General features: G+C 37.3%; 1 protein-coding gene across 1 annotated transcript in view; it reads left to right on the top strand.

Moving 5' to 3' along the window:
• The window catches only part of LOC139717990 (uncharacterized), a 51529-nt gene extending 26773 nt beyond the window's left edge, over positions 1-24756 (top strand). The window contains exons 14-22 of the mRNA XM_071629479.1: positions 189-334; positions 1284-1414; positions 3274-3386; positions 5187-5385; positions 19844-19909; positions 21564-21722; positions 22519-22736; positions 23190-23319; positions 24647-24756. Coding sequence (XP_071485580.1) covers positions 189-334; positions 1284-1414; positions 3274-3386; positions 5187-5385; positions 19844-19909; positions 21564-21722; positions 22519-22736; positions 23190-23319; positions 24647-24750 — 1266 coding nt within the window. The 3' untranslated portion in view covers positions 24751-24756. The remainder of the gene's footprint in view (positions 1-188; positions 335-1283; positions 1415-3273; positions 3387-5186; positions 5386-19843; positions 19910-21563; positions 21723-22518; positions 22737-23189; positions 23320-24646) is intronic.
• Positions 24757-25569: the final 813 nt, after the last annotated feature.

Raw genomic sequence — 25569 nt, 5'->3', positions numbered from 1 at the left:
GTTTTGTTACAGTATGTTTGATGAATAAGTTGTGTGAGTATGCTGAGATATGTATGTCACATTTAATGTGGAGTATTCATTATGCGGAGGATCTTACCGCAGTGACATTGATTGTATATAATTATGCTGTCAGTGTCAAACGTTGTGAAGAAGTGCTTTTCTTATCACTCTGTGCTCTTTGAATGCAGCCCAAGTTTGACCACAACCTCCGTAACAAAGCTGGGGACACGCCCCTCATGGCAGCCTGTCTCTATGGACGCCTTGAGGTGGTCAAGTTTCTCTTAGAGACGGCCATTCAGAACACAGAGGAGGAGGCGGCCGAAGATTTTGAAAGGTGAGTTGCTAACTCTTCATTAGTGTAAAACCGGAAATTTTCACTTGCCTGAAACTTGTGCACATTTTGCAAGGAGTTTTTCATGATAGTTTCATACCATGAATGTATTTGATTTTACAATATGTCTAAGTCTCCAAACCTTCAAACCAAATAGGTCACCTGACAACATTCAGAGAAGCTGCTCTCCCCTGTATTACAACCTTGCAGCCTTCCCCTGGATACCTCATTCTTTAAAGAAGGATGCGTTCAGATTTTACTCGCACAGTGCACACTTTTATTGTTAATAGAGATCATCACCGTGGCACCTCCCAATGGCACACATGTGTAGTTCATCCCAGTATAGCTTCTCGGAGCTGCGAGAGGGATTACAGTATCAAGTATCAAGTCACTATGTGGTTAATTAAAGATTGTGAAATGTTTCTTAATTTATTGATTGGATTTCTTCTTGTCAGTGAATAGATGTAAGATTTACGTCTTGTTACTGTCAGACCATGTAGCAGTTGGTACACTTCCAAGGGTTAGTGACTGAATTTACAAGAACTGAAATAAAAAAGTGTGTTAATGAATGCAGTTTCTTAGATTGCATGAGCTATTTCATGGTCTCCTGTCCAATTAACTGACATCACTGGATTTTTTTTCCCCCTGAACAGAAAATACTGTACTGTAATTTCAAAAAGATTACTGTGAGGTTGATGGGAAACATTGTAAGGTGTTTCATTCAAATTGTCAGTGTATTTGGTGTGGCATTGATGAAGTGATAAGATATTCTCTTTTATTTTGTTGTCTTCATTGTATTTGAATTTTCAGCAGGAATGAAACATTGAAAAAATATTTTGTTTCTAGTAAACTTTCTTCTGATCTGAATGTGGAAGTATCCTTAGGTTTTTAGGTTTGAAGGCTCCTACTTGTTTACATGTGGGATTTTATTAATTTGTTGAATTTTTTTTAGATCCATGAGAAGGAGGGACTCTGACAGTGATTCAGGGACCTTCCTGGAATCCTGCTCTCCAGGAACCTCAAGAAGACGCAATTCAGGGGCCTTCTTGGAATCATACTCTTCAATGTCTTCGAGAAAATACTGTAAGTAGATCCATGAATCCGCGGAAGTATTAATCCGTGGACTTGAGTAGATAGACTTCCTTTCCTTTTCCTGTGAGCTCCCCTACAGAGATATTTATTATGAGCTCCTTCAAGGAGACATTTTTTGAGCATAAGTTTAAATAACAATGTTTGAGCTGTTTATTATATCACTCGATTAGCTCTCAATATTGCCGGGGGAAAACTGTGTTCCAATAGGGCCCCATATTTATTTTTTCCATAAAACAACAACAATAGATAGTGAATGCTGCTATGAATTGGTGAAAATGAAGTTAGTATATGCTAGGCAGGCTATGTTTAAAGGGGTACATGAAAGTAAGTGGGCAGTTGGTCAGTTTACCGGTCTGTATGTTCCTCCATCTATCCGAGATGCACCTGTAAAACATGCAAGACATTGTGTGTGTGTGTGTGTGTGTGTGAATGTAGGACCAAGTGTTGCCATATTGACCACATTAAAAAGAAAAACTCATACATCTTGTGGAGCAGACCACATCTACACTTTGTAATCAGTTACCTAGCACATGTGATGACCTTCGGATTTTAACGTTAAAGACTTGTCGTTTATAAGCCCCTGCATAGCAAACTCATTGCTCTTACTAGCAGTGTTCGGAAAGAATACTTATAGTTTTCATGTCAATGAAAATATTCTTTGTATTCGCCTTGGCCTGGAGGGAGGATGTGCAAACATCATAGTTCATATGATTGTCAGAATTGAATCCTATAATCCTATGTTAACTGATTGGCTGTACTGTGTGAAAGACCTCTCTCACTGGAGGAGACATTGCTGCGACTACTGCAGATGATCAGTTGCCTCAACCCGTGTGACTAAAAAGACAAATTTTAAAAAAATGTCTGAGAAGTCTCTGAACAAGGTGACAACTTATTCCCCCAGAAATTGCGGGGATGTCGCCACATTTGTTAGGACTTCTCCAAAACGTCTTCTCAGATCTCCACAGAGTCGCAAGCATTGGTTGATGAAGATGTTGCAGGCAAAATTAGTCTTTGCAACATGTCTTCAACCAAGGAGACATCCCCGAGACATTGTGGAGACGTCTCTGCGACCAGCTAGAGACTGGAAAAAGTCTTTAACTCTTTATGCACCATGGTGTAAACCCCCAGTGTGCCACATTATTTTGAGACTTCAATGCAGGCATGCTTTTTGAAAACATTTTTTTTTTTCATCTCAATGTAATTTTTTACAGATTTTTGTTTTGCTGGACATGCAATATGCAAAGTTGTAAAGAAATTTCCAAGTGTTGATTTGATGTAAATTTTATGACAACTCTATGATTATTTTTCATTCAAATGACCAGTAACTACAGTACATTATTGTCCATGCATGACTTTTTCCACACAAAACAGTGACAGAAACTTTTAGAATTTCCATGAAAAGCCAATGGGAAACACCACTTGATACTCAGTCCCCACACAATGCAAGATACATATAAGAGGAATGGGATTGCGAGTGATGCTTTCATTGTAATGTGGCATTTGGTGATCTATCGATTGGTTTGGGCGGGTTTGCACGTTTGAGCAAAATATGTGAACTTGGCATGCCGTCGACTTGAGTCGGATGTGCAAACATGGCAGGAGATGTCACAGAGACATCTCCACTACTGGTGAGACTTGAGTCGCACAAGTTCGCCACCTAGTCTGCCAGCTAGTCTCCAAGCCAGTGACATACCTATTGAAGTACTGGACTGGGCAGTATTACTATTGCTAGATACATTATGATGGATGCTGATGTTGTTTGATTTTGTCATTTTTCAGTGATAGATGTTGTGACGTGATGTACAGTCTTGTGATGTTTAATTCTGTTTGTCTGTGACTTTGTCTTTCAGTCCCAGCAGACCCCTCAGAGATGAGTGATCTGGAGGAAGAGGGGTGGGACGTGTCTGCCTTGCACCCCGCCCTGCATGGACTTTACCCTACAAGTACTCTTAGGCAATCACAGGTAAGAGGATGGGGTTGGAGAGAGCGGCAGGGGGTGCGGAAGGCATCATTCAGCCTTGTACTTTTAAAAAGAGCAACCTGTCTACATTCTATATGGGAATGGTGTCTACATTTTGTGCAATGAATGGAGAATTCAATAGATTCCATTCCACTTTTAGTGTGCAGAGAAGATATTCAGAGAATAAGAGAATGTCATTCAAGTAATGGAATGTTTGTATTGGTTTGTGTGACCTTGTCATTTAAGTAATGTTTGTTGTATCTCTGATAGGCATATCGTTTACTTCATTTCTCTTCTCAAGATGTATCAGGAGTATTTACCTTTTTTTTTCACTATTTATAAACCAGAGGGAGTTGAATTTTGTAAACAAATTTAACCCGTTGAGGACAGGCTGATTTTGCTACAACACGCATTTCCCATAGACATTTGCCCGAGTATACTGGGGACTCGTCCTCAACGAGTTAAGAAAAGGTGACATTTTGTGGAAGTTTTTTTTTTGTCTACCCGTCAAATGAAGTTTTCTGTCTTAGGCCAAAAAAAAAAGGAGGTTGTATTGGCGTAACATGAGATTTTCAAATAGGTTCGGTCGGGCAGATTTTTTTTGTTTTTTGTTTTTTGTTTTTTTTTTGCTACCTGCATTTTACGTGTATAACTCGTGCTCAGTAAACAGTTACAACTGCTGCACCGTATGTGCTGTGTTCATCTATTCTACAAATCATTTATGAGGCCGATATTACTCGAATTATACCCCTTCACAGAATTTAAAGATGTTGAAATCCCTATCCTGAATGTTTTCACTTCATATTTTACTATTTTGACTTAGATAAGATAGATGCAAGTTGACCCATATGTACGATCTTTTCATCGCACACGGCAATCTCTATTACAGTCCCACATGTACAGATTCGTGTAAGTTCTCCACACAAGAAACCTATGGCAAAACTGTGCACAATACATTGCAGTCTGAATGCTAAGTATACACTGTATAAATCTTGATAGAGTACGCGTCCGTGTTGGAAACAGATGACGTACTGATCAAGCGAGGCTATGCGAGGTGCTAGCGAGATCTCTCCCTCGTACATCCAATATCCCCAGAGCCGTTTCCACTTCTGGGTTTTTTGTGATCGCGATCGCAGTCAAGAAGATACTTGATATCGATAGCAAAAAAAATAATAAAAAAACATAGGGTCGGCGGAATTTTTAGGGTCGGGCGGGTTACGCCAATACAACAATTTTTTTTTTTTTGCCTTACTCTGAGATCTCCCATAGTACTAGACCATGTTAGGTAAATGCTTGACATGGAAAGCTGTAATACTTTCATTAGTTTGCCTGTGTTTGCGTGAACTTTCACTGGTCTGCTGCTGTGCTTTTTACGTTTTCAGTAGGAATGCTTTACTTAGGTTTTTATACATCAAGTTCATGTTAGTATTATTTCTATTCTTAAATCAACATGATTATTTCAGTAAATGTAAATAAATTAAAATATTTGAATGTCTAACCAATGTGAACAAGTGACTTATGTTCCACCTTGTAAGGATTTAGTGATCCATAAAATTCCCTAATTTTTGCGATGCCTGTAGCAATGCTAATTTGACATATCTCTTCTAGGTCAGACTGATTTCAGTGAGTCAAGATATGGCAAGTACTCAGATATTCAAAACTTGACTCAGTATGGACCAAGTGTCATTATTCCACCTGTTCAGGCTCATTACAGTAATTTTGAATAATTTGAATATAACTACTGGTACATATTTGAATATCTGAACAGCATTTCAACATGCCTTATTAATTTCCGCTTATCAGGATTATTCCAGTGACTCAGACTCTAACATGGTCTATGAGGGAATGAAGAGGAAAGGCTTTGGACTACCCAGTGGTCAAACCAGCTCTGTGTCATCCAGGAGGTCATTGAGGTGGTCAAGACAGTTTGTGTCCGACACAGAAACCTTGGAGAACCATTCTAATAGCGTGTTGCAATCTAGAGGAGGCTGTCAAGGGCCTGGTGAGTACAGCTTGGTATCCCTTTCTTTAACTACCACTCTTCCTTTCTACCACTGATATAGGCCCATATATTCATGTAGGTGGTTTAGATTTAGTCCATGGTTTATGTACAGCGTGTCCCAGAAAAAACGAAACCAGGTTTCCATGCAACTTTTTACTATCGAAATCATACATTTTCTCTATTAGATATACATCAATGGAAAGATAAACTCTTCTTCTTTCATTTGATGTACAACTTAATGTTCATTGTTCATGCATGACTGAGTGAGAACAATGAAAAGTGGTGCTATCAAATTTTCATTTGCACGTGCAAATGGTGACTTTTAGTGAATTTTTCAGACTTACAACGTTACGTCTTCGAAAAACAAAGTTCATGACCCAAATATTCATATTTTCTTCTTTCATATGAGACCTTACGCGTCAAATATGAATAACGCATGCTTGAGAAAAATCTGTATGAAAGCATGCTTCATTTCTACCAATTCTACGAATAAGCGAAAAAAACAAGCATTCAGCTCTCTCGTCTTAGCATTTGACAATGGGCTCATCTGCACTATTGAATTAACACAAAACAACCGCAGTGCTACAGTGAATGTTGTTCGGGGGGGGGGGGTATTTACAGAGAATGCTGTATATGAGACGGACAGCCCTTTGTTGTCATTTATTTAGAATAAGCTATGAGACTTAATTATTTATAATAATTGAAGACTAATATCGCGAGTATTCTCAGGCTGCACGCAGTCCAATGGCTACGGGAAATCAACATTACAACATTGATACACATTTTGATGACACCTCAAACTTATTAACTGTTTTCATTCCCCCCTACATTTCCCTCACGCGTGGTTAGTCCTTCATCACTGACAGGGTTTTGAATTTTTTGAAGGGGGTGGCGAAGCAGAAAGAGAGGGTACACCACTTTATTTATCACTGAACTTGCGCTTCTAACATTTCAAAGGTGCAACTGCAGGGCAGAAAGTTGTCTTTTTTTTTGGGGGGGGGGGGGCTCGGAAGGTGTTTTTTTTGATCCGTTACTCCCACCTTACCTTCCCAAATATTCCGCTGATGAACACCCTTTGCTCTGCAGTTAGCTGCATGGTCAGGCAAGCTCATGATCACGTGCTAGTTTAGGACCCTATTCACAACCGAATCGTCTGTAACATTCCCTTTTACCCCCTCCCTTCATGTTTGTGGAAATTCATTGAAACATGAAGGCCATTTTTATCTGCCAAGTCGGGCAGGAGTCGGGAAAGCTAACTGCTCCTTTTTTACTATCTATCTATCTGGGTAAAATGTAAGAATATTTTCAAATTAAGTTTTCTCCTGCAGGCATTGATCATTTTTTACGCATGGGATATCATGTGAAAAGAGAAAGAATGGATATTAAAGCTATGACTCTATCTTTTGCAAAAGATTGCTGGAAAAGTCTGAAAAATTCATTCAAAGTTGCCATTTGCTCGTGCAAATGAAATTTTAGTAGCACCACTGTCTTTTGTTCTAACTCAGTCATGCATGAATTATGAACAACGTGTTGTGCATCGAATGAAAGAAGAGAAGTGTATCTTTCAATCCATGTACAACTCATAAAGCAAATATGTGATTATGATCACAAAGAATTGCAATGAAACTCGGTTTCGTTTTTTATGGGACTCAAAAAGGCCCGGACACGCTGTATATTTCTTGTGCGTAAATGCATATGACAGATTACGTATGCCAACAGACATCCAAGAATAACCATGCATTGATACACACATTCGAAAGGTACGTCTACTTCAAGCATAGTCATAAAATAAGCACTTCACGCCACGTATCCATGAATTAAATTTAAAACCATGGTTCTGATTTAAATCACCTTTGTGAATATGGGTCATTAAGTCTGACATGCACGGTGTGGCTGGTTTGTTTCGCGGGTAGATTTAAATGACCAGACTCTTGTTTCAAAACAACACTGTACAACAACTATTGTAATCCTAAAATGTCCAGCTGCACAACAGGAAATTGGCTCAGAGCATTTCTGTGGTAAACCTGTCTATGAAAGAGGAGAACCTGTTATTGTGTATATCCTCTCAATATACCTTGAATGGATATATGCCTAATGTGTAATACCTGAAGGTGTGTGATGTTTTGAACAGTGGAAAGAGAGATTATCAGATGTAATCAAAATTACAATTACTGATGAGTAAAAAAGAAAGCAATGCCAACAACAAATTCCATGTGCATCATGGTATATTTTACCCAGTGCTTGTATGTACTGTAGGTATGGACACTTCTTTGGCAGTAGAGGGCAGCATTTTTTTTTTGACACTGATCATATTTACCATGTACTCTTGTACCAGTACTTGCAAGTCAGGATCTAGTTGCGCAGGTTTTGTTTTGTTCAGAAAGAGGTCATGTCCTTTCAGCAAGAGGGCAGTAAAAGAAATTGTGTCAGCTGTAACCATACACTCTTTGTGTGTGATTTGAAGGTCATTATGATTACATTTCATATTGAATATACATTGTACTCAGTTGCAAAGGTGAAGCCAGTATTGTATTCTTTAAAGATGAAATATTGTTTCCATATGACTGCAGATTGGAAACTGTCAATTTTTGCTCTAAAATGGAGACAAATGCATAAGAATTTTTGAATAACACTGTGATAATATCAGTTGGGTGAAGATGAAAGAGCAAAATATTACCCAAAAAGATATGCCAGATGTAATTTAATCTCTGAGCATACCTGATCATGGTTGCTACGTGATATTTAATTGATTGATTATCTATAAACTACATTGTATGTCTTACTCGATTACATCGATCACAATTTATCGGGCCATAGCAGTATCCATCGCTCCAGAGTGAATTCCATGCAGCTTATTAGTCACATGCAATTCAATGCTGCTACTAAGGTACAATTCAGTCAATATGTAGTAGTGTTCTACATACTCACTGTTGTATGGGGAGGGCTCTTCACGAATGAAAGTCTGGTAGCGGACTTTCATTATTTCACACGTCTGATCTTAAAATACTCCAAAATAACTCATAGTCCCAGCAAATCGCATCAGCTGAAAAAGTTTCTCAGTAGAGCCTTCTGATATATTGCAAGTACAGTAAAATGTGCCAAAGATGAATTTTGAGCATATCTGAGAACTATGTTTTGGCTGAAGAATTGTTATTTCTTTCACTCCTAGGCCTGAATGCCACATGATATCATGAGGCATCTTCAAATTTGTGTATGAAAGAGATGAAATGAAAATTGGGATTTTAAACCCAGAATAGAAGATGTAGTACTGATTAGAATTTTTGTTGTTGTTGAGTCAAGCAATTACCGTAGGAGTACAATGTATTTCAACAAGTTTTCCATCTGGATAATGTTACCAGTTTCTCAGTGCAATAGGTTTGTTTTGTCTTAATCAAAATATTTATTGATTTAATTTGATTGAAATCATTTCTGTGTATCTCTATCTGGTAGCTTCCTTCAATGAGGCAATTAACTACTACCGTCATGGTGTTTGTTGTGCGCTTCCATTTGTTTATGAAAGTTAATAATTTGTTTTGGCGCGAGCTTGAATCTTGTGTAGAGCTGCGTAAATTGATATCATAACTTGTTTACGGCAACATTCTGTCTGTATCCTGCTTTCAACTCCAACTGCAGGATTTGTGGTTCCAGCTCCGTCTAGCCTAGTTTCTCTTCTACTGCTTCATGGAAAAAAGTGTAACATGAGTAATGTTGTAGTCGGGTGTATACATGTTTGTTCCTCAAATGCGCTCTTCTTTGTGGTTTTTTAGGTAGGCTTACCTTTCCATGGGGTGAAGATGAAATATATACCAAGGTTTTTAACAAAGATCCAGTCCTGATATCGAAGATAATGAACAAAAAACAAAAAGTAAGAATGATATGTGACTGGTTGATATAATTCAATGCTACACTCTTTCATCTCGGTAAAGTCATTGGTAAGGTGGATCCCTACATGTACTTTGGAAAGAGTATCAGTGTAGATTATCTTCAATCAGAGAGACATACTGGTAGTGAGAGAAAATTACGTTGACCGTTAATATGACAGAGGTCGGTGATTCCTTAGATTCACTCGGGTGGTAAGACTTACTTGTACTGTGGAAAGATAGACCGAGAGAGATAGAAAAATCAGGTTGAAGGATCAATGAAGGAATACGAAAAAGTTTTTGACGACGTGAATCCCAAACTTATTACTGACAGAGTCAAATTTCTAGTTCTTCCCTTTGTAATGGTCAAAAACAAAAGAAAAAAGGCAAAAGAAATGTTTCATCCACATAATGAACTTAAAAATGATGAGTAGTCAAGTGGATATGCACTTCAGTTGAGGGATCCTGGTTGTCGTGTGATGACCAAAGAGATTACTGACTACCTGACTCTGTCACTATCAAGGTGGTGATATAGAAATAATTGTGCATTTTTTCTTTTAATATTGATAGTGAATGAATAGTGCTTCAATATTAGGAAACAAAAAATAAACTTGCTCATGATTTAATCACATGCAAGGATGAGAAATAAAAATGAATTGTTATGTATGATATGATTTTTCTTCAGAGAGAAATAGCCGCATAAAAAATAAGGTTTATCATGAACATTTTATGCCAACGTATTGTGGAACATTTTGCCCTTGAGCAAGCCCCACATTTCAAAATTTTGAGATCTATATCTGAAGACTTATTTGCTGTTTATAGCCAAACTCAATCCAGGGACTTTAATGGTGGCATCTGATATCCTCTTCTTCCTTGTGGTCTGTTTATGATTTGACCTCAACGATTTCCGACATCCGCTGTCCCTGACTTCACTTCTCTATAAATTACCTTGTGTGACCACTAAGGACAAAAACAACATTCTCATTCCTCTACTTCCCAATTCACCGCCTGCTGCGAACTGATTATGCAAATGTTACTGTTTTTAATCAGGGTATGCAGTTTGAAGCAATCTGAGCATGCTTAGTTTTCAGTTTGTCTTTGACTTGCATTGTATCCAGCAGATTAGCAGTTGGAGGCTGATGCCGAAGTCATTTCACTGCAATTCCAAACCATGTCATACTTCCATAAACCCTGACTTTTAATGACCACCTATCTTACTAAGCCAGCAGCCATTTGAATCATCTCCCATGGATAGTATTTCACTGTGACGATTCCCACAAACTCCAAGAAAACCACTTTCTGTTGGCACAATAATTCGTTACTTTTTTTTCTTGTTGCAAGAGTCTTTAACAAATTAGTAAAACGATGTTAAGAAAACTATTAAAAGACAAACTACTGTGTTTTTACTTTCATTCACTTCAGAGAAAGAGCGATCAGTGGTGTCTTATGACCTTTTTCGTTAATAGGCAGTGTGGATGGTATGTGATGTTCATCACACCTGTCTGTAAAGACCACCTTTTCTGCTTCCCTTGAGTGCTTCCTATACACAAGTTTAACTGTATTTTTGTAAAGGGATGGGATTGTTCTTGTATGGGAGTGTGCTTGTCAGTGATTTGCCATATAGTGGATGAATAATTACCATATAGGGTGTATAATATCGATATTCTTGATGGTTCATTTCAGATGAAAGCACAAACTAGATGAGAAAACACAAAATCTAGCTTGCAGAAATTTGTTTTAGTTAGGTTGGTGTTTACAAAATCTACGAAGATGACTATTACCTGATGCGCGCCCATATCAGGACAAAATGGAAACTGGCAGTGGTGTTTTTTGTGGATAGATCAGCACTATGTACATGTAACTGAGTCTTTATGAAGGACGCAATGTGGTTATCTGTTTCTGTCATTCTTTTTGGCCTTCTGGTATTTCTTCTTCTTCTTCATCATCTCACAGGAAGGTTCAGATCTTTTAATGTTACAAAGAAACAATCATAGAACATTCTTTTCAGAGTTTGTTACATAACTATTAAAAAAAAAATTATATATCATTACTATGGAATTGAAAGTCTTAGTTAAGGGTGAAGTGCTTTGGCAAGATTTCATGAAGGTGCTGTCCTCGTTTTTACCTCTTTTTTTTTTTCTACAATGATTTGCGATTTGATAGGTTTTGATTTGGCTAGCCATTTGTTGTTTACTGTCTGTATTCATGATATAAGGTATCCACAGACATACCTTTTACTCCACAAGAAATATGATAAGACACTTGATATTTTTGTTGTTTGTGCTGTTGAGTTTAAAGCTGTTTATCATTATTTAAGTTTGTGTTTGTCGATGAGTCTTTAGTGTCTGTTTGTTTGTGCTCTTGTCTTGTTTAGATGTTTATGAGATTTGGTTCCACTTCTCAGATTGCACGTATTATTGTTTGTGCTTGGGAGATTACTTGTTTGATTGATTCGAATCATTGGAAATGATAAGGCTTAAAGGTATTCTTTTTATGCCTCCGCCACGAAGTGGTGCCGGAGGCATTATGTTTTCGGGTTGTCCGTCCGTCCGTCCTTCCGTCCGTCCGTCCTTCCGTCCGTCCGTCCTTCCGTCCGTCCGTCCGTAATGAATTTTGTGGACAAGGTAACTATCAAAACCTGTTGAGGTATCCTAATGAAACTTGGCATGTATGTGTATTAGGGGGTGAAGATGTGCCTATCAACTTTTGGGTGCACATGCTCAAGGTCAAAAGGTCAAGGTCAAATACATAAAATTTCACTATTTCCACCATATCTATTGAATGCCGGAAGATATTTTCTTCAAACTTAGTGTATACATGTATTACCCAATTAAGATTCTCTGGTGAAAGTTTGGGTCATGAGGTCAAAGGTCAAAGGTCAAAAGGTCAGGGTCAAATACATAAAATTTCACTATTTCTACCATATCTATTGAATGCCTGAAGATATTTTCTTGAAACTTAGTGTATACATGTATTACCCAATTAAGATTCTCTGGTGAAAGTTTGGGTCATGAGGTCAAAGGTCAAAGGTCAAAAGGTCAAGTAAAAATATTAAAACTTCTTTTTTTTCTCCGTACCTTGGAAAATTGTTCAAGGTATCTTCATGTATCTTTTCCACCACATCAAATCCAAGCATCTCATGCACTGCGCTGTCTAGAAAATTGCATCATTGATATTGATGCTTGGATGAGGTCTAACTCATTGTTTCTAAACCACAGCAAGTGTGAATTTATCCTTTTTGGTTCTAAATCTCACTTGAATAAGTTGGATATTAATTGTATTTCGATTGTAGGTAATGATATTCCTCTGTCAAAGTCATGTCGCAATCTGGGTGTTATGTTTGACTCTCACATGGCTATGTCCGATCAAATCACCAACATTTCTAAATCAGTCCGTTATCAATTGCGCAATATTGGTTTTATTCGCAAGTATTTGACTCGCTCTGCCACGGAAAAACTTGTTCATGCACTTATTTCTTCACGCCTTGATATCGGTAATGGTTTGTTTTTCAATCTACCAAACTCACAAATTGCCCAATTACAAAAGCTACAAAATGCCGCTGCACGTATTGTTTCTTTGTCAAGTAAACGCAGTCATATCACACCTATCCTGAAGAGTCTTCATTGGTTGCCTGTACAGGAGCGTATTCGGTTTAAGATACTTCTTTTGGTTTATCATGTTATTGAGGGAACAGCTCCTGATTACAATGTTTGTTTGTTTCGTCAATACCAACCTTCACGAACTCTTCGATCCTCAACTTCAGATCTCTTACATATTCCGTTTTCTAGGAAATCTTGGGGGGAACGAGCTTTCGCTCACGCTGGACCAACACTGTGGAATTCACTTCCTTGTGAGCTGAAAGACTCGAGCTCTATAACATCTTTCAGGAGTAATTTAAAATCCTATCTGTTTAGCAGTGCATTTTGAAGACCAGTGTCTTTTGAAGACAGACTTTCATGTCTTTTTTTTCTGCTTCTTCATCCTTCTTCTATTACTGTGATGTACTTGTATTTTCAATCTGTTTGCTTTGATGTACAATTGTAAAGCGCCTTGAGCATTTAATCAAAGTGGAGAACGGCGCTATAGAAATTGTATGTATTATTATTATTATGGAACATAGTATATACGTACTGACTGGAAGTGATTATCTAGAGAATGTAGGGTTCATGGGGTCAAAAGTCAGGGGTCAAAGGTCAAGTGCAACACTTCAAAATTTTACTATTTCCCTCATATTTATGCAATGCCAGTAGGGTTATTTTTTTTTTTTTTACACTTAGTGTATGCATGTGTAACCTAATAGAAATTCTCTGGAAAGTTTTTTTTTTCTTCTTTTTTTGCCTCAAAGGTCAAAAGGTCAAAGATCGAGTGAAAGTGCTGAACTAACTTTTTCCTCCATATCTCGGAAGTGGCTCAAGTTATCTTGAAACTTAGTACATATTATGCATGTTCTACCTGAAAGTGATTATCTTATGAATTTTAGGGTCAAGGGCCAGATGAAAATGGTAACAATTTACTATTCAATTCAGAAATTGCACTTTTTCTCCACACCTGTACCTTGAAAATTACTCAATGCCTAAATGTATGAATGGGTCAAAGTCAAGTTAAAGTCCTTAAATCCCTAGATACATGCTCTCCTATTCATCCAATTAAACCTAGGTCAAGGAAGGTGAACATTCAACACATTTGTGACAAACTTGTCATTTCAATATTTTGCCAATTTTGTGAAAATGTAATCACACATTGTCCACATGTACTACAATTTGTATCTAGACCTATTGGGAAAATCATGCATTATGGCGGAGGCATACCAGTCGCCAAAGCGACATTTCTAGTTATCTAGTGAGTTAATATTTGAATCAATCATTGGATGAAGAAATCAACTATGTAATCACACTATATCTTGAGATAATACCAACACATATACAGGTGTAATAAGTTTTCAATATCCATCTTCACTTCATTTAAATGATGAAATATGAACCTCCTTGCTGATGAATGCAGCAGTTCTATCTTGTTTTCTACCTTGAGTGTATCTTGTTTAATGCTTTTGGTCTGACCTTGCATGAGGTGTAATAAAGTCATTCAAGAATTCTTTTAGCAACATAGAACAAAAATCATTTCATTTTCAAAGACATTTTTTTCTCAGCTTTGGGAGCAGTATTCTCACAACTTTTTTTTTTTCACTGAAACAAAAATTTGAAAGTTTCACAGACATCAAGTAGTTTCCATATTGCAGCAAAAGCTGTCTCATCTTCAAGGGATTTGTCATATGACACGCAAGACAAACTTGCATGCGTGACTTCTGAATATTTTTCGGATGGCATGGTTGGATGTTCTACCAAACTTTCTTTAACCATTTCTGTGCTAGGGACTTTGGACAGTGTGCATAAGGGTATGGGGCATTCTGTCAATCAGCAGTCAAAGCACACACAGAGTTAAGATGTATTAGTATAACTGCAGTCATTTTAATGCCACTGCCCATGGTGCTAAAATGTATATATTCTGTTTGTCCGTCTGTTTGTTTGTCTATCAGTCCATCTGGATTGACCCCCCCCCCCCCCCAATCGTGTTAACGCAATGTGAAGACAACCATTCAATGTATATTTTTTAATACGTGGACCAGGTATGCCACATGTAGTGCAAAGGTCACTGAACTCTAGCATTTCAAAAAATTCATTTTCCAACCATAACTTTCAGCTAGGAATATAGAGTGATAATATAATGTGGTAGAAAGGATAAATGCAACAGGACAATTATCTGTATGTAATGAGGTCAAAGGTCAAAGGGGACTAAACTTTCACAGAAAATGTCAATTTTCAATCATAACTCAGCTAGGTATGACCAATATTATCATACCTTGTGAGGAGGGGTAGAAATAGACAAACAGTCATCTTTCTGATATTGTGCGTGTTAAAGTACTATGCAAAAGGTCATAGAGATGCTTTAATTTAAATCTAATTTTCTAGGTATACATGAAGCTTCAGCAAGAATTGCTTATTTATCTAGTAGGAGCAATAGACACTTATTTTGATGAAATCATAGAGGTGAAAGGTCAAAGATGAACATCACAGATCACAGCATTGCAGCTAAATCTGCCACTTGCTAGCCATGACCTTAGGTAGGAAAGTCTGAAGGAATATGTTTGGAAGAATGAATATAAATTTGAAAATACTTCCACTGTGCAAAAGAGGTGGCAAGTTACTAAAATCAATGTCAATATAAATGAACACCATCTGAACATCTGTGAATGAAGAGCTCTATTTATGACAGAATGCAGTGAATGAATGTATTGGAAGGCTAAGGCAGGTAGGTGTGATACAGACCTCCTTGGCTATTGGGTATGATACACATGTACTTACCAGATAGTCTGCTGTGTGCTGTAGTTAAACCACTCTTATTCAGTAATGGTACAAATGTATTTTGATCATTGTGCCTTCTCAAAAGACATGAGTGAATTGTAACTCATCACAGAAAGAAATATCCTCCTCCTCAAAATAAACATAATGAAATATAGCAGAAAATGCTTTGTATTCTTGTTCATTAGACGTTAGTCATTACGCAAGCCATGTTTCATGCACAACAGGTCATTTGTCAACAATGGGGGACCTTGGAAAACCCAGAAAACAAAACCCTCTGGCGTATTTTGTGTTGAATACTTTCCATCAGTATTATAAACACTTGAAGTGTAAGGCTTCACTAATCTTTAATCTTTCTTGTTACATCTTTCTTCCCTTTAACTGTCTGTAGCATTCATGAAGTTCCTACTTCATAGTATCGCAGAAGAAAAAGGTATTGATTATTAAAAATTAATAGGCGTTTTCACATCAGCCCGATGTTTCGAAATAAGGTGCTATTTTCTGACTTGGGAAATAGGAAAATATCTCGAGCTTGGATTTTTATCGGGCTGATGTGAAAACGCCTATTGTGTCTAATTCATTTGAGAGGCTCAAGGGAATGAGATTATTATAGCATTAATCTCCTTCTGTTTGTTACTGATTATGAATAACTGTGTATTAATCTGCATGTCTGTAGCATATGACATTAAAACTCAGATATTGTCATGTAGTGGAAGTTAGCATGCTATCTTAAGTGTAATAGCACTATTCTGTTTGCATGATCACTGACCACATTTGTGTTTTATGAAGTGTAACTTTTTTGTAACATTTACCTGGTATTGTTTTTATACCCCCGCCAAACGAAGTTTGAAGGGGGTATATAGGAATCAGCGGACGGTCGGGCGGTCGGGCGGGCGGTCGGGCGGTCGGGCGGTCGGTCCGTTGCAAATCTTGCGTCGCGAACTACTTCCTCAGTTTTCAACCGATTCCCATAAAACTTGGCACAGATGTGTGCCTTGGGTTGTAGATGTGCAAGACGTATTTTTTGACAGTACCCAAAAGTACGTTGCCATGGTAACGGCATATTATGGGCAAAAATGGGTACAAATCTTGCGTCGCGAACTCCTCCCACAGTTTTTGATCAATTTGTATGAAATTAGGTACAGATGTTCATCTGAATATGTTAATGTGCAAGACACATATTTCCGCAGTGGCAAAAAGTGCGTTGCCATGGTAACGGCATGTTATTGGTAAAATATAGGGCAAAATGCTTCATGGCAAAACTGCTTCATCAGTGTTCTTCCAATTCTCATGGTATTCATATTGAATGTTTGTCTTAGGATATAGGTCAGCATGACACATTTCTTGACAGTGACAAAAAGTATGTTGCCATGGTAACAGCTCACATATTATGAGCCAAAATGATGGAAAATTTTGTGTTGCAAGCTACTTCCTCAGTTTTTGCCCAATTTCCATGAAACTTGGTACAGATGTGTGCCTTTGGTTGCAGATGTGCAAGACGCATTTTTCGACAGTACCCGAAAGTACGTTGCCATGGTAACGGCATATTAATGGCAGAAGATCAAGGAAAGATCTTGCGGATTTAACTACTTCCTCAGTTTTTTGACCAAAGCTTATGAAATGTTGTTTTGACCAAAGCTTATGAAATGTTGTTTGGCGGAGGTATAACCAGTCGCTGTAGCGACATTTCTAGTTTTCTCAGAAGGGCAAGAAATCACAGAACTAAAAGGTTATATTAAACTTTTTTTTTTTTTCTGGCATCATTGACTGTAATGACCTGTATGCAAACTCGGTTAAATCTGACCATATATGGCTTTACCTAGATGTACAAAGATGGAGTAGAAATTTCCATAACAAGTTTGGTCTATTTACATGTTTATCTGTTCATGTCCACAGAGCTGTAGATGTTCAGTCATTTAGTTACAAAAATCACCCTACATCATACCATGCATACAATGTATCAATCACTCTGGAATATCATCATGTGAAGGTTGATGTTTCCTCATAAAATTGTAATTTCATTTGATTAGACTTTAACAAATTTTAATGTTTCAGTATCAAGAAACCCATTTCATGTTATTCAGTAATAATTGCATGCTATAAGGATGAGCTGTTTGGAGTAAGCTCATGGCCTAGTGCATTTAAGATGCCTGTCTGGTTATCACGGGGTTGTAGGTTTAAAACCTGCATGAGTACGTACATGTATGCCCATGATTTCTTTTGTCGTGGCTACTGCTAAAACACTGATCAATTCAGTGCTTTTTCCATTGATGTAGGACTATTTGCCAATCAGTTGCATTTGATGTTTTAAAAGTATGGAAAGAAATTATAAGGTTGGGTCAGAGATATTACAAGTGTTGTCAGAATCTAAATGGTAACATGCCAAACTTTAGAGTCACTGATTGTACTATGATTTGAACAAGACAGTTTAGACAATGGGGAGGGGGGCAGATTTAATGTTCTAAGGAGAGAATTGTTTGTTTTTTCTTAAAATGTCTATTTGCCAACAATATTTTATCCTTTTGAAATGAGAAATTTAGTGCAAGTCATATTAAAGATCAATAGATGGTCCCAGGCTTCCATATCAGATGATTGTTATGCAGTCACATGATCAGCTACATGTAGATGGGATTTCACAAACTTGACACTCATGCTCAGTTGGTAAATACAGAGCTTGAATTTTAGACCATGCGAGGGGTGTATGACCACATTGTTGATTGATGAATGGGATTTCATCATCCCTGTTCAACCCAGCTGATGTTAGCGAGACAGCCAGCAGAAAATAGAGCTGGCAGATCTTATCTCATCAATGAGAGGGATATAGAATCATATTTGTCAAACCCCCCAACCTCTTCATTTATCTGGTATATAAAAAAGATAACAGAAAATTGTTATTTACTACAATATTTGTAATATATGATTCTTTTTTGTCTTGTCTTCTTGTGCTTAACTTGATACAAAGTATCTGTGACAATGTGTCAATGTCACTGTGTCTGTCAAACATAAAAAATGATTGATGTTATCATGTCTTCTTAACTCTTCCGCTGGTGTGATTACAACATTTATATCAAAAGGTGTCATAAACACTATGCTAGTATGATTAAACCACCAGCTAGGATTATGTAATGTACCAAGGCTCACATCAGATGCTGTACATGACACATATTGCTTACATTGTTTTCCAATTACTCTTTGGCAGTGGGATTTATGCTGCAATCCTTCAGACAAAGAATTAATTCAAACAATACACTGTCATTATCAAGAACAAAGTACCTGTCACTTCAGAGTTCTAGTTTGATCACATGATTTAGAGTCTCTGTATGAGTCTAATTAGTTAGTTTCACTTGTTTCAATTAGTTTCAATTAGTTTCAAATAGTTTCAATTAGTTTCATGTTCAAACTACAGTGCCCCCTTTTATACAGACTTTTGTTGTTCATTACATGTTGTAATGCACAAAGATTTGTAGAACAACTTTTTGTCAGTTTTGTTTTATGTGTGTTTTGGGTTTTGTTTTTGGTTATCAAGTACGCTTCTTGTTTACTTGTGGAGTTTAGCTTAAATGCCATTTATTTGACTTGATTTTATTTGGTATTAATCTGCTCATTTGATTATGCATGTAAGGATATGACTTGATTGTATGTAGTTATATGCCATTGATATGGAATTCATATTTTTATTTTGTTTTGTTTTGACTTAACTTTATTCAATTTTCCCTCCTTGTCACTCTACAATATGCATGTGTGTCTTCCAATATGTATGCACGTATCAATTTATCTGTCTATATTTGTATGGACTCTCTCCTACTCTCTCCCTCTCTCTCTCTCTCTCTCTCTCTCTCTGAAGCCGAACTTCAGTTTCATCACCAATCTATTACTTTAATAGTAATCTCACTATTTTATCTGTTCATTTAACTCACTCACAATCAACCTATTTTTCTCTGTGCTCTGGGCCCCGTTTTATCAGAAGATAAAATCGATTTTAAATTTCCTTACTACACAGTCTGCCATAGACTTACAGTTGAAATCAATTTTATAATCAATTTTGTCTCTTCATAAAACAGGGCCCTGTACTACCTTCCCTTTCATGTCCTTCCTTTCTCTCCCTTTCTTCTTCCAAGAGAATGATGTATTGTTGTTTTGAATAGCACCTGGGCTTTACTTTATTGGTGGAATTGTGCAAAGTTGTGTTATGTTTGTGAGCTTGTGCACATTTTCTTTTATTCTTTCACAATTGGCTTGCAGGAATGCGCTATGCACCCAGTCTTGCGTCAATAAGATCTGCCTCTATGATGAGTCTGACAGATACTGGTGAGGAAGAGAATGTACTCTACACCATGCCAGCTGTATGTGTCATATATTTCATGAGCATAATATTTGGCAAATTGTGACTTATAAGACTATAAGTTTTCCTAGTGGCGGATTTACAATCAGGAAACGTAAAGGTGGATTTTGAAATAAGTATCATCCCTTTCAAGAGAAAGGTTAAAGATTTTCCACCATGGAAACAATATATATTGCATAGTAGTGAAAAAGGCAATATCTCTCATGGTCTCTTAATTCTGCAATTATCAATGCACTCAGAATTTGCAAAATGAAAAACATTTTTAAGTATATGACATAAACAGTGTATATGTAGTAATATACAACCTCTGGTCATCAAGCGTTTGATGTCTTTTAGTCTGAAGGTTTCTAACCTTTCTGAAGGGTATAAGTTCAGCAAACATTGCACGGTCCCTGACAGAATGTGAATAAATGAACTGTCAAAGCTCAGAGGAAACCACCACCACAGCCTAGAATGTTTACTGCACAATCTAAGAGTAATTTTCAGTGATTTGTCATTATTTTCATAGGGATAGATTTTGATAGCAAATTATTTCAAAGCTGATAAATAGAAACGCATTATGATTTTTCTATATGTAGCATGTTATGTTCACTCTTGTTATGTTGAGCTGTGTGTGCCTGGACTCGAAATGCATGCAAGACATTAGTGATCCTTTTATCCCAAAAAGACCAGGTGAGTTTCCTGGTCAGCTGAAAGAAAGACAAGAAAAAAAAAAATTGCGTATTCTGTGTATCTTTTACAATATATGCATATCTTGTAAAATAGCAGTTAAGGAAGCTATAATGTAGCATTTTAAATCTACACGTGGCATTCTGTGTTTGTACTCTCTATTTTCAACATGAAATAATTGGGATAATGTATCAATTTTACAAGGACGGTGATTAAAACATAGATTTCAATAAGATTCTTTTGATATGGGCTATTATTATTGTGACCCAAACAGTATAAAAGATAAAATGGCCAGGAGCTCTGACCATGCAGCCCACTTCACATTATTCCATCTATCTCCAACAATGCAATGCACAGCTTATCCTGAAGTTGCTGATGTTATCATTGCACCAAGCTGTGTAAGGTTAAAGGTTATATGACAAAGTTGAAGTGTCGAGGTCATAGGCCACTTTATTTTGCAAAACCATGTCATATCCAGTCATTACTTCAGCTGGTAATGTCCAGTCATAATGTATGATTTTGACAGGGTGGAAATTCATCGATAATTATTTGCATGAACGTGATGATAGGTTAAAGGTCACCACATATTGGTTAGAAATGTCATTCTTCATCAATGATTTCAGCTGGACTGCCCAATGGTTATATCTGGTAAGAGGGATGGTGAAAGATTGGACAATATTTCCAGTGTGTAGACAGGGTTAAAGGTCAGTCGTGGGTCAGGGGTTGAGATCAGTGAGGTTCATGAAAATGTAAACAAAGGTCACATATTTATTGGGTAAGTAGTGACTGCGTAAGATGCAGAGGCAATCCAGTAAACCACACAGCAGTTGAATTGTTCTCGTTTTAATAATCTCCTGTTACTTGGCACATAGATTACTTGAGCAGTAGAATCTCAGTTAGAATATTCCTGAGTGTGGATAATGGATCATTTACCGTTATACCTTACTTCAGAGTGTACAGGTCAGTCCAACCAACGAGACCAGCTGTTTAGGTCACTTCGAACCAACGGCGGAAACAGGGACAATCAAGACCAGGGATGGAGAAGGTCGCCCTCTGTCAGTACACTTTATCTTAGTCACGGACAGCCGTCCAGACCAAACATCATCCAGGGTAAGCTGTCCTTTAATCATCTGTTTGTAGCAGAGGTTGCTTTTCTGCTCTGCTCATGATATACTCAAGAAATATATCTATCACAAGAAAGCTTCTTGTCAACTCCTCCTACCTGATTCTGCTTGTTATTTTTCATAAATAATTGTCTTCCCTATGTTAGATATTTCATTCATAAATATCTATACTTTGTATCTCCCTTTTAATACCAGAAAAAAACTTTTGTTCCCCCCCCCCAAAAAAAAAAAAATAAATAAATAAAAAAATAAATAAATAAATAAATAAGGAAATGCAACCAACCTATCTGTATTGCTCCTATATATTATCATTAGTGCAGGGGCCTGTCTTATAAAGACTTGTGATAGAAATTGATCACAAGTTGTTTGAGAGCTGCAGTGCAAGTTGCGATTGATTTGGGGACTTGTGATTGATTTGAAGGCTTTATAAGATGGGGCCCAGGAATGGAACAAAGGAAAGGACATCCTACATTTACTGTATATCCAGTGATTGTGTTAATGGACTGAAACCTGTAATTGTACATCTTCACCTAAAAGGAATATTTCAGTCCATGGGATGGTTTTAATAATTGTAGGATATTAATTGACCACTTATTTTGTAATTTATCAAAATTGATATGATTTGTAATGTTTTATACATAGACTTTTCTTCTCCTAAAGGATTACTTTCAGTTGTGTCAGTAGTAGTACGTCAGTATATCAGTTAGTAATAGTATGTCAGTATGTCTGGTATGTACTGTAGCACTGAGTTTATAGTCTTTCTTGTGTTTGTGTGTGTGCAGGGTCAACCATCAACCACCTGTTTGCGAGTAGTCCCTTTGATGGGAGCACTGCCCTCCATCGCTGCGTCCAGTGCTCAGACTCTAAGACCTCACCCACCATCCTGGGTTTGCTTCTTGCCAAGGACCCTTCTCTGATCAACATCCAGGACCTTGAAGGACAGACCCCACTCCATCTAGCCTGCAAGCTTGACCGCAGACAGCTGGTCAAGAAGCTGCTGGTATGATAAAGACCCTCCTTGGAATATACAAATGAAATTGTTTAATTTCAAAGATTTATTTGTTTCCTTGAAAGGAAATGACTTGCATGAAAGCTTTTCTTTAGTACATTGTTCTGTGTAGTACACAATTTCACCGTGATTGGACCAGAATGAATGATAAATTTTCATTAGTGCATTGTTCTGTGTAATGCACAATTTCACCATGATTGGACTAGAATATGTTTTCAATATCCAGCAGTACTGCTCTGAGTGAAATTAAACTCTCAGAGTAACATCTATAGGTATGAAAACTACTGATTATTTATGACATATGTTAAAGAATATACCATCATTTTGACGTTTGTATTTGGAAATGAAAATAAAGCATGGATGAATGAATGAAAAAAGTGTAAGTTGCTGTAATCTGTACTGGATGCATGCTCATTGCATTTCTATTACCAAACTGTTACCTAGGCAACAGATGGCATAGACCTGAACATCCGCACATTGGTTGGAAACCTTCCTGATCAGATGGCAAGGTCGGAGAAGTCACGGGTTGCTAAGATGGTTCGGAATGCCAGACAGAACATGTCTGAAGACAGGTAAAAGAGAAGCTCATTTTGCTTTTAGTTGATTTGCAGGATGTTTGTCATACATATTTTATGTAATATTCTTTTATGCCCCCGCAATAAAGTGTCGCCAGAGGCATTATGTTTTTAGGTTGTTGATCCGTCCATCGTAGATTTTGTGGACTGTGTAACTTAAGAACCATTTGAGGTATCCAAATGAAACTTGATGTATGAGTGGACAAAGTTGTGCCTATCAACCTTTGGGTGCACATGCTTAAGGTCAAATTCGTAGAATTTCACTGTTTCCCCATATCTCCACAAAGTTTGAAGGTATTTTTCATGAAATGTAATGTATACAAGTATCACTGGAGATTAAGATTATCTGTGCAAGTTTTTAGCCATGGGGTCAAAGGTTCCAGGTCAAAGGTCAAGTGAAAATGCTAATATTCACTTTCATGTACATGTATATCTCACAAATGGCTTAAGGTATCATTCTGAAATTTAGCACATATGCATTTACTGCCTGACAATGATTCTCTTGGGAAGTTTAGGTCCTGGGGTCAAAGATCAGTGATCAAAGGTCATGTTAAAATTCTGAAATTCTAGTAATCTAATGCTGAAATACGCTATATTCTCAGTACCCTAGTGATTACTCAATGCATACATTCAATCAAACAAGGTATATACATGCTATATAATTCTATGGGAAGAGATTTGGGACATCGGGTCAATGGTCAAGTGGAAATGTTAAAATGTCACTATTTCTATCCATATTTGAAAATAACGTAAGGTATTTTTGTAAAAATTAGATATTACCCATTAGCGATAATTTGAAGACAGAGGGCAAGGGTCAAGGTCAAGTGAAAATGCTAAAACATCCGAATACTTGCTCTCTGAAACAGTTCAGCCTCCCAAATGAAACCTGGTTCCATGAAATGTGAACACTCAACCCATTTGTGGTTGTGCCAAACTCTCAGGCTCTTTTTTTTTTTCTTCAGTTTTTTGCCAATCATGTAAAACTGTTGTCTCTCATTATCGTGATAACATTAGCCATTGGGAGAACAATGCAACATGGCAGATGCATACCTGTCACCTTATCAACATTTCTAGTTTTTTGGTTGGTGATCCTACATCTCTTTACCAACCTACACCCTAACTATATCACAATCATCTATAGTCACTGTGTAAGGCTTCAATATAATTTCATTTACACATCAAAGTTTAAATGACTGTTAAAAACTTGGAAGTAGAATATCAGCTTTCCATGTTGTAATTATTTTGCATACATAAAATGGTCATGTGATGCAAGGGAAGATTCTTTAAGGTCAAAGGTCAAGCTTTAAATTCTGTCTTCTTTCTCCAGGGCACAAGGGGTTGACCAGCCAATCACTGCACCAAGTTCTGTGGGTGGGTCATCGATAGACTTTGACCGTCTCGACGAGAGGTTTGAACAGATGAGGAGATGAGGTCAGGTCGAGGGCAGAGGTGAAAGGTCATCAGGTCATTGGCAACAGTCAGGAATTGAATGACAAACCCTACGGCAAACAAAGTGAGAGGAAACTGAGGTTATCCAAGAAGGCTCTGTGGTGAAACTATTCACACGGCAGCAGGTCAGCAGTTCAAACGTCTAGCCTCTGTGGTTTATCTGTCCGCACAGCATAGGTCAGGGGCTGTTGGATGAACCTGTTCAAACACTGTCGGTTCGGATTCCCAACATCAACATGTATGTGATTGACACATATGTTGCAATACATTTTCCTCAAGATAGAGGAATTACAAGTATTTCTACTGTGCTATTCTGAAGGGTTGTATCAGACAAGAAAGTATTATACCTATTTTTTTACATGGTAAAAGTAACATACAGAGATTTTTATCAGATTTGTTTATATTTATGTATAGCCAATCAACATACTTTGCCATTTTTTTATTCTATTTTAAAAAGATTTTTTTTTTTTTTTTGGGGGGGGTCTGTCATATGTCTTGTTATAGAGAGATTGATTTCCATTCTCTTCTCTCTTTTCATCACCACAAAGTCATGAAAGTGTTTGATTTTCCTGTTTGGTGTTAGGAGGGATGGGGGGGGGGTCATCTATTCCATTGTTCTACCTCACCAATGATTGTCTGTGTCTAGAGACGAGAAGAGAGTGAAGTTTGTATAAACACTCCATACATGATGGGTTTGATTTATTGATGAATAGTCAAAGAGGCAGTTCAATCAAAGGGCAACATGGACCAATTTAGCCTTGATTTGTCATTTTTTAGATTGCTTGGATATGTTGACAGAA

This window comes from Diadema antillarum, unplaced genomic scaffold, assembly GCF_040938485.1.
Source record: "Diadema antillarum isolate AM-2024a unplaced genomic scaffold, OU_Dant_1.0 scf00000086, whole genome shotgun sequence".
In the NCBI taxonomy this organism is placed as follows: domain Eukaryota; kingdom Metazoa; phylum Echinodermata; class Echinoidea; order Diadematoida; family Diadematidae; genus Diadema; species Diadema antillarum.
Note: the sequence above shows the minus strand (reverse complement) of the source record. Positions and strands in the feature narration are given on the sequence as shown.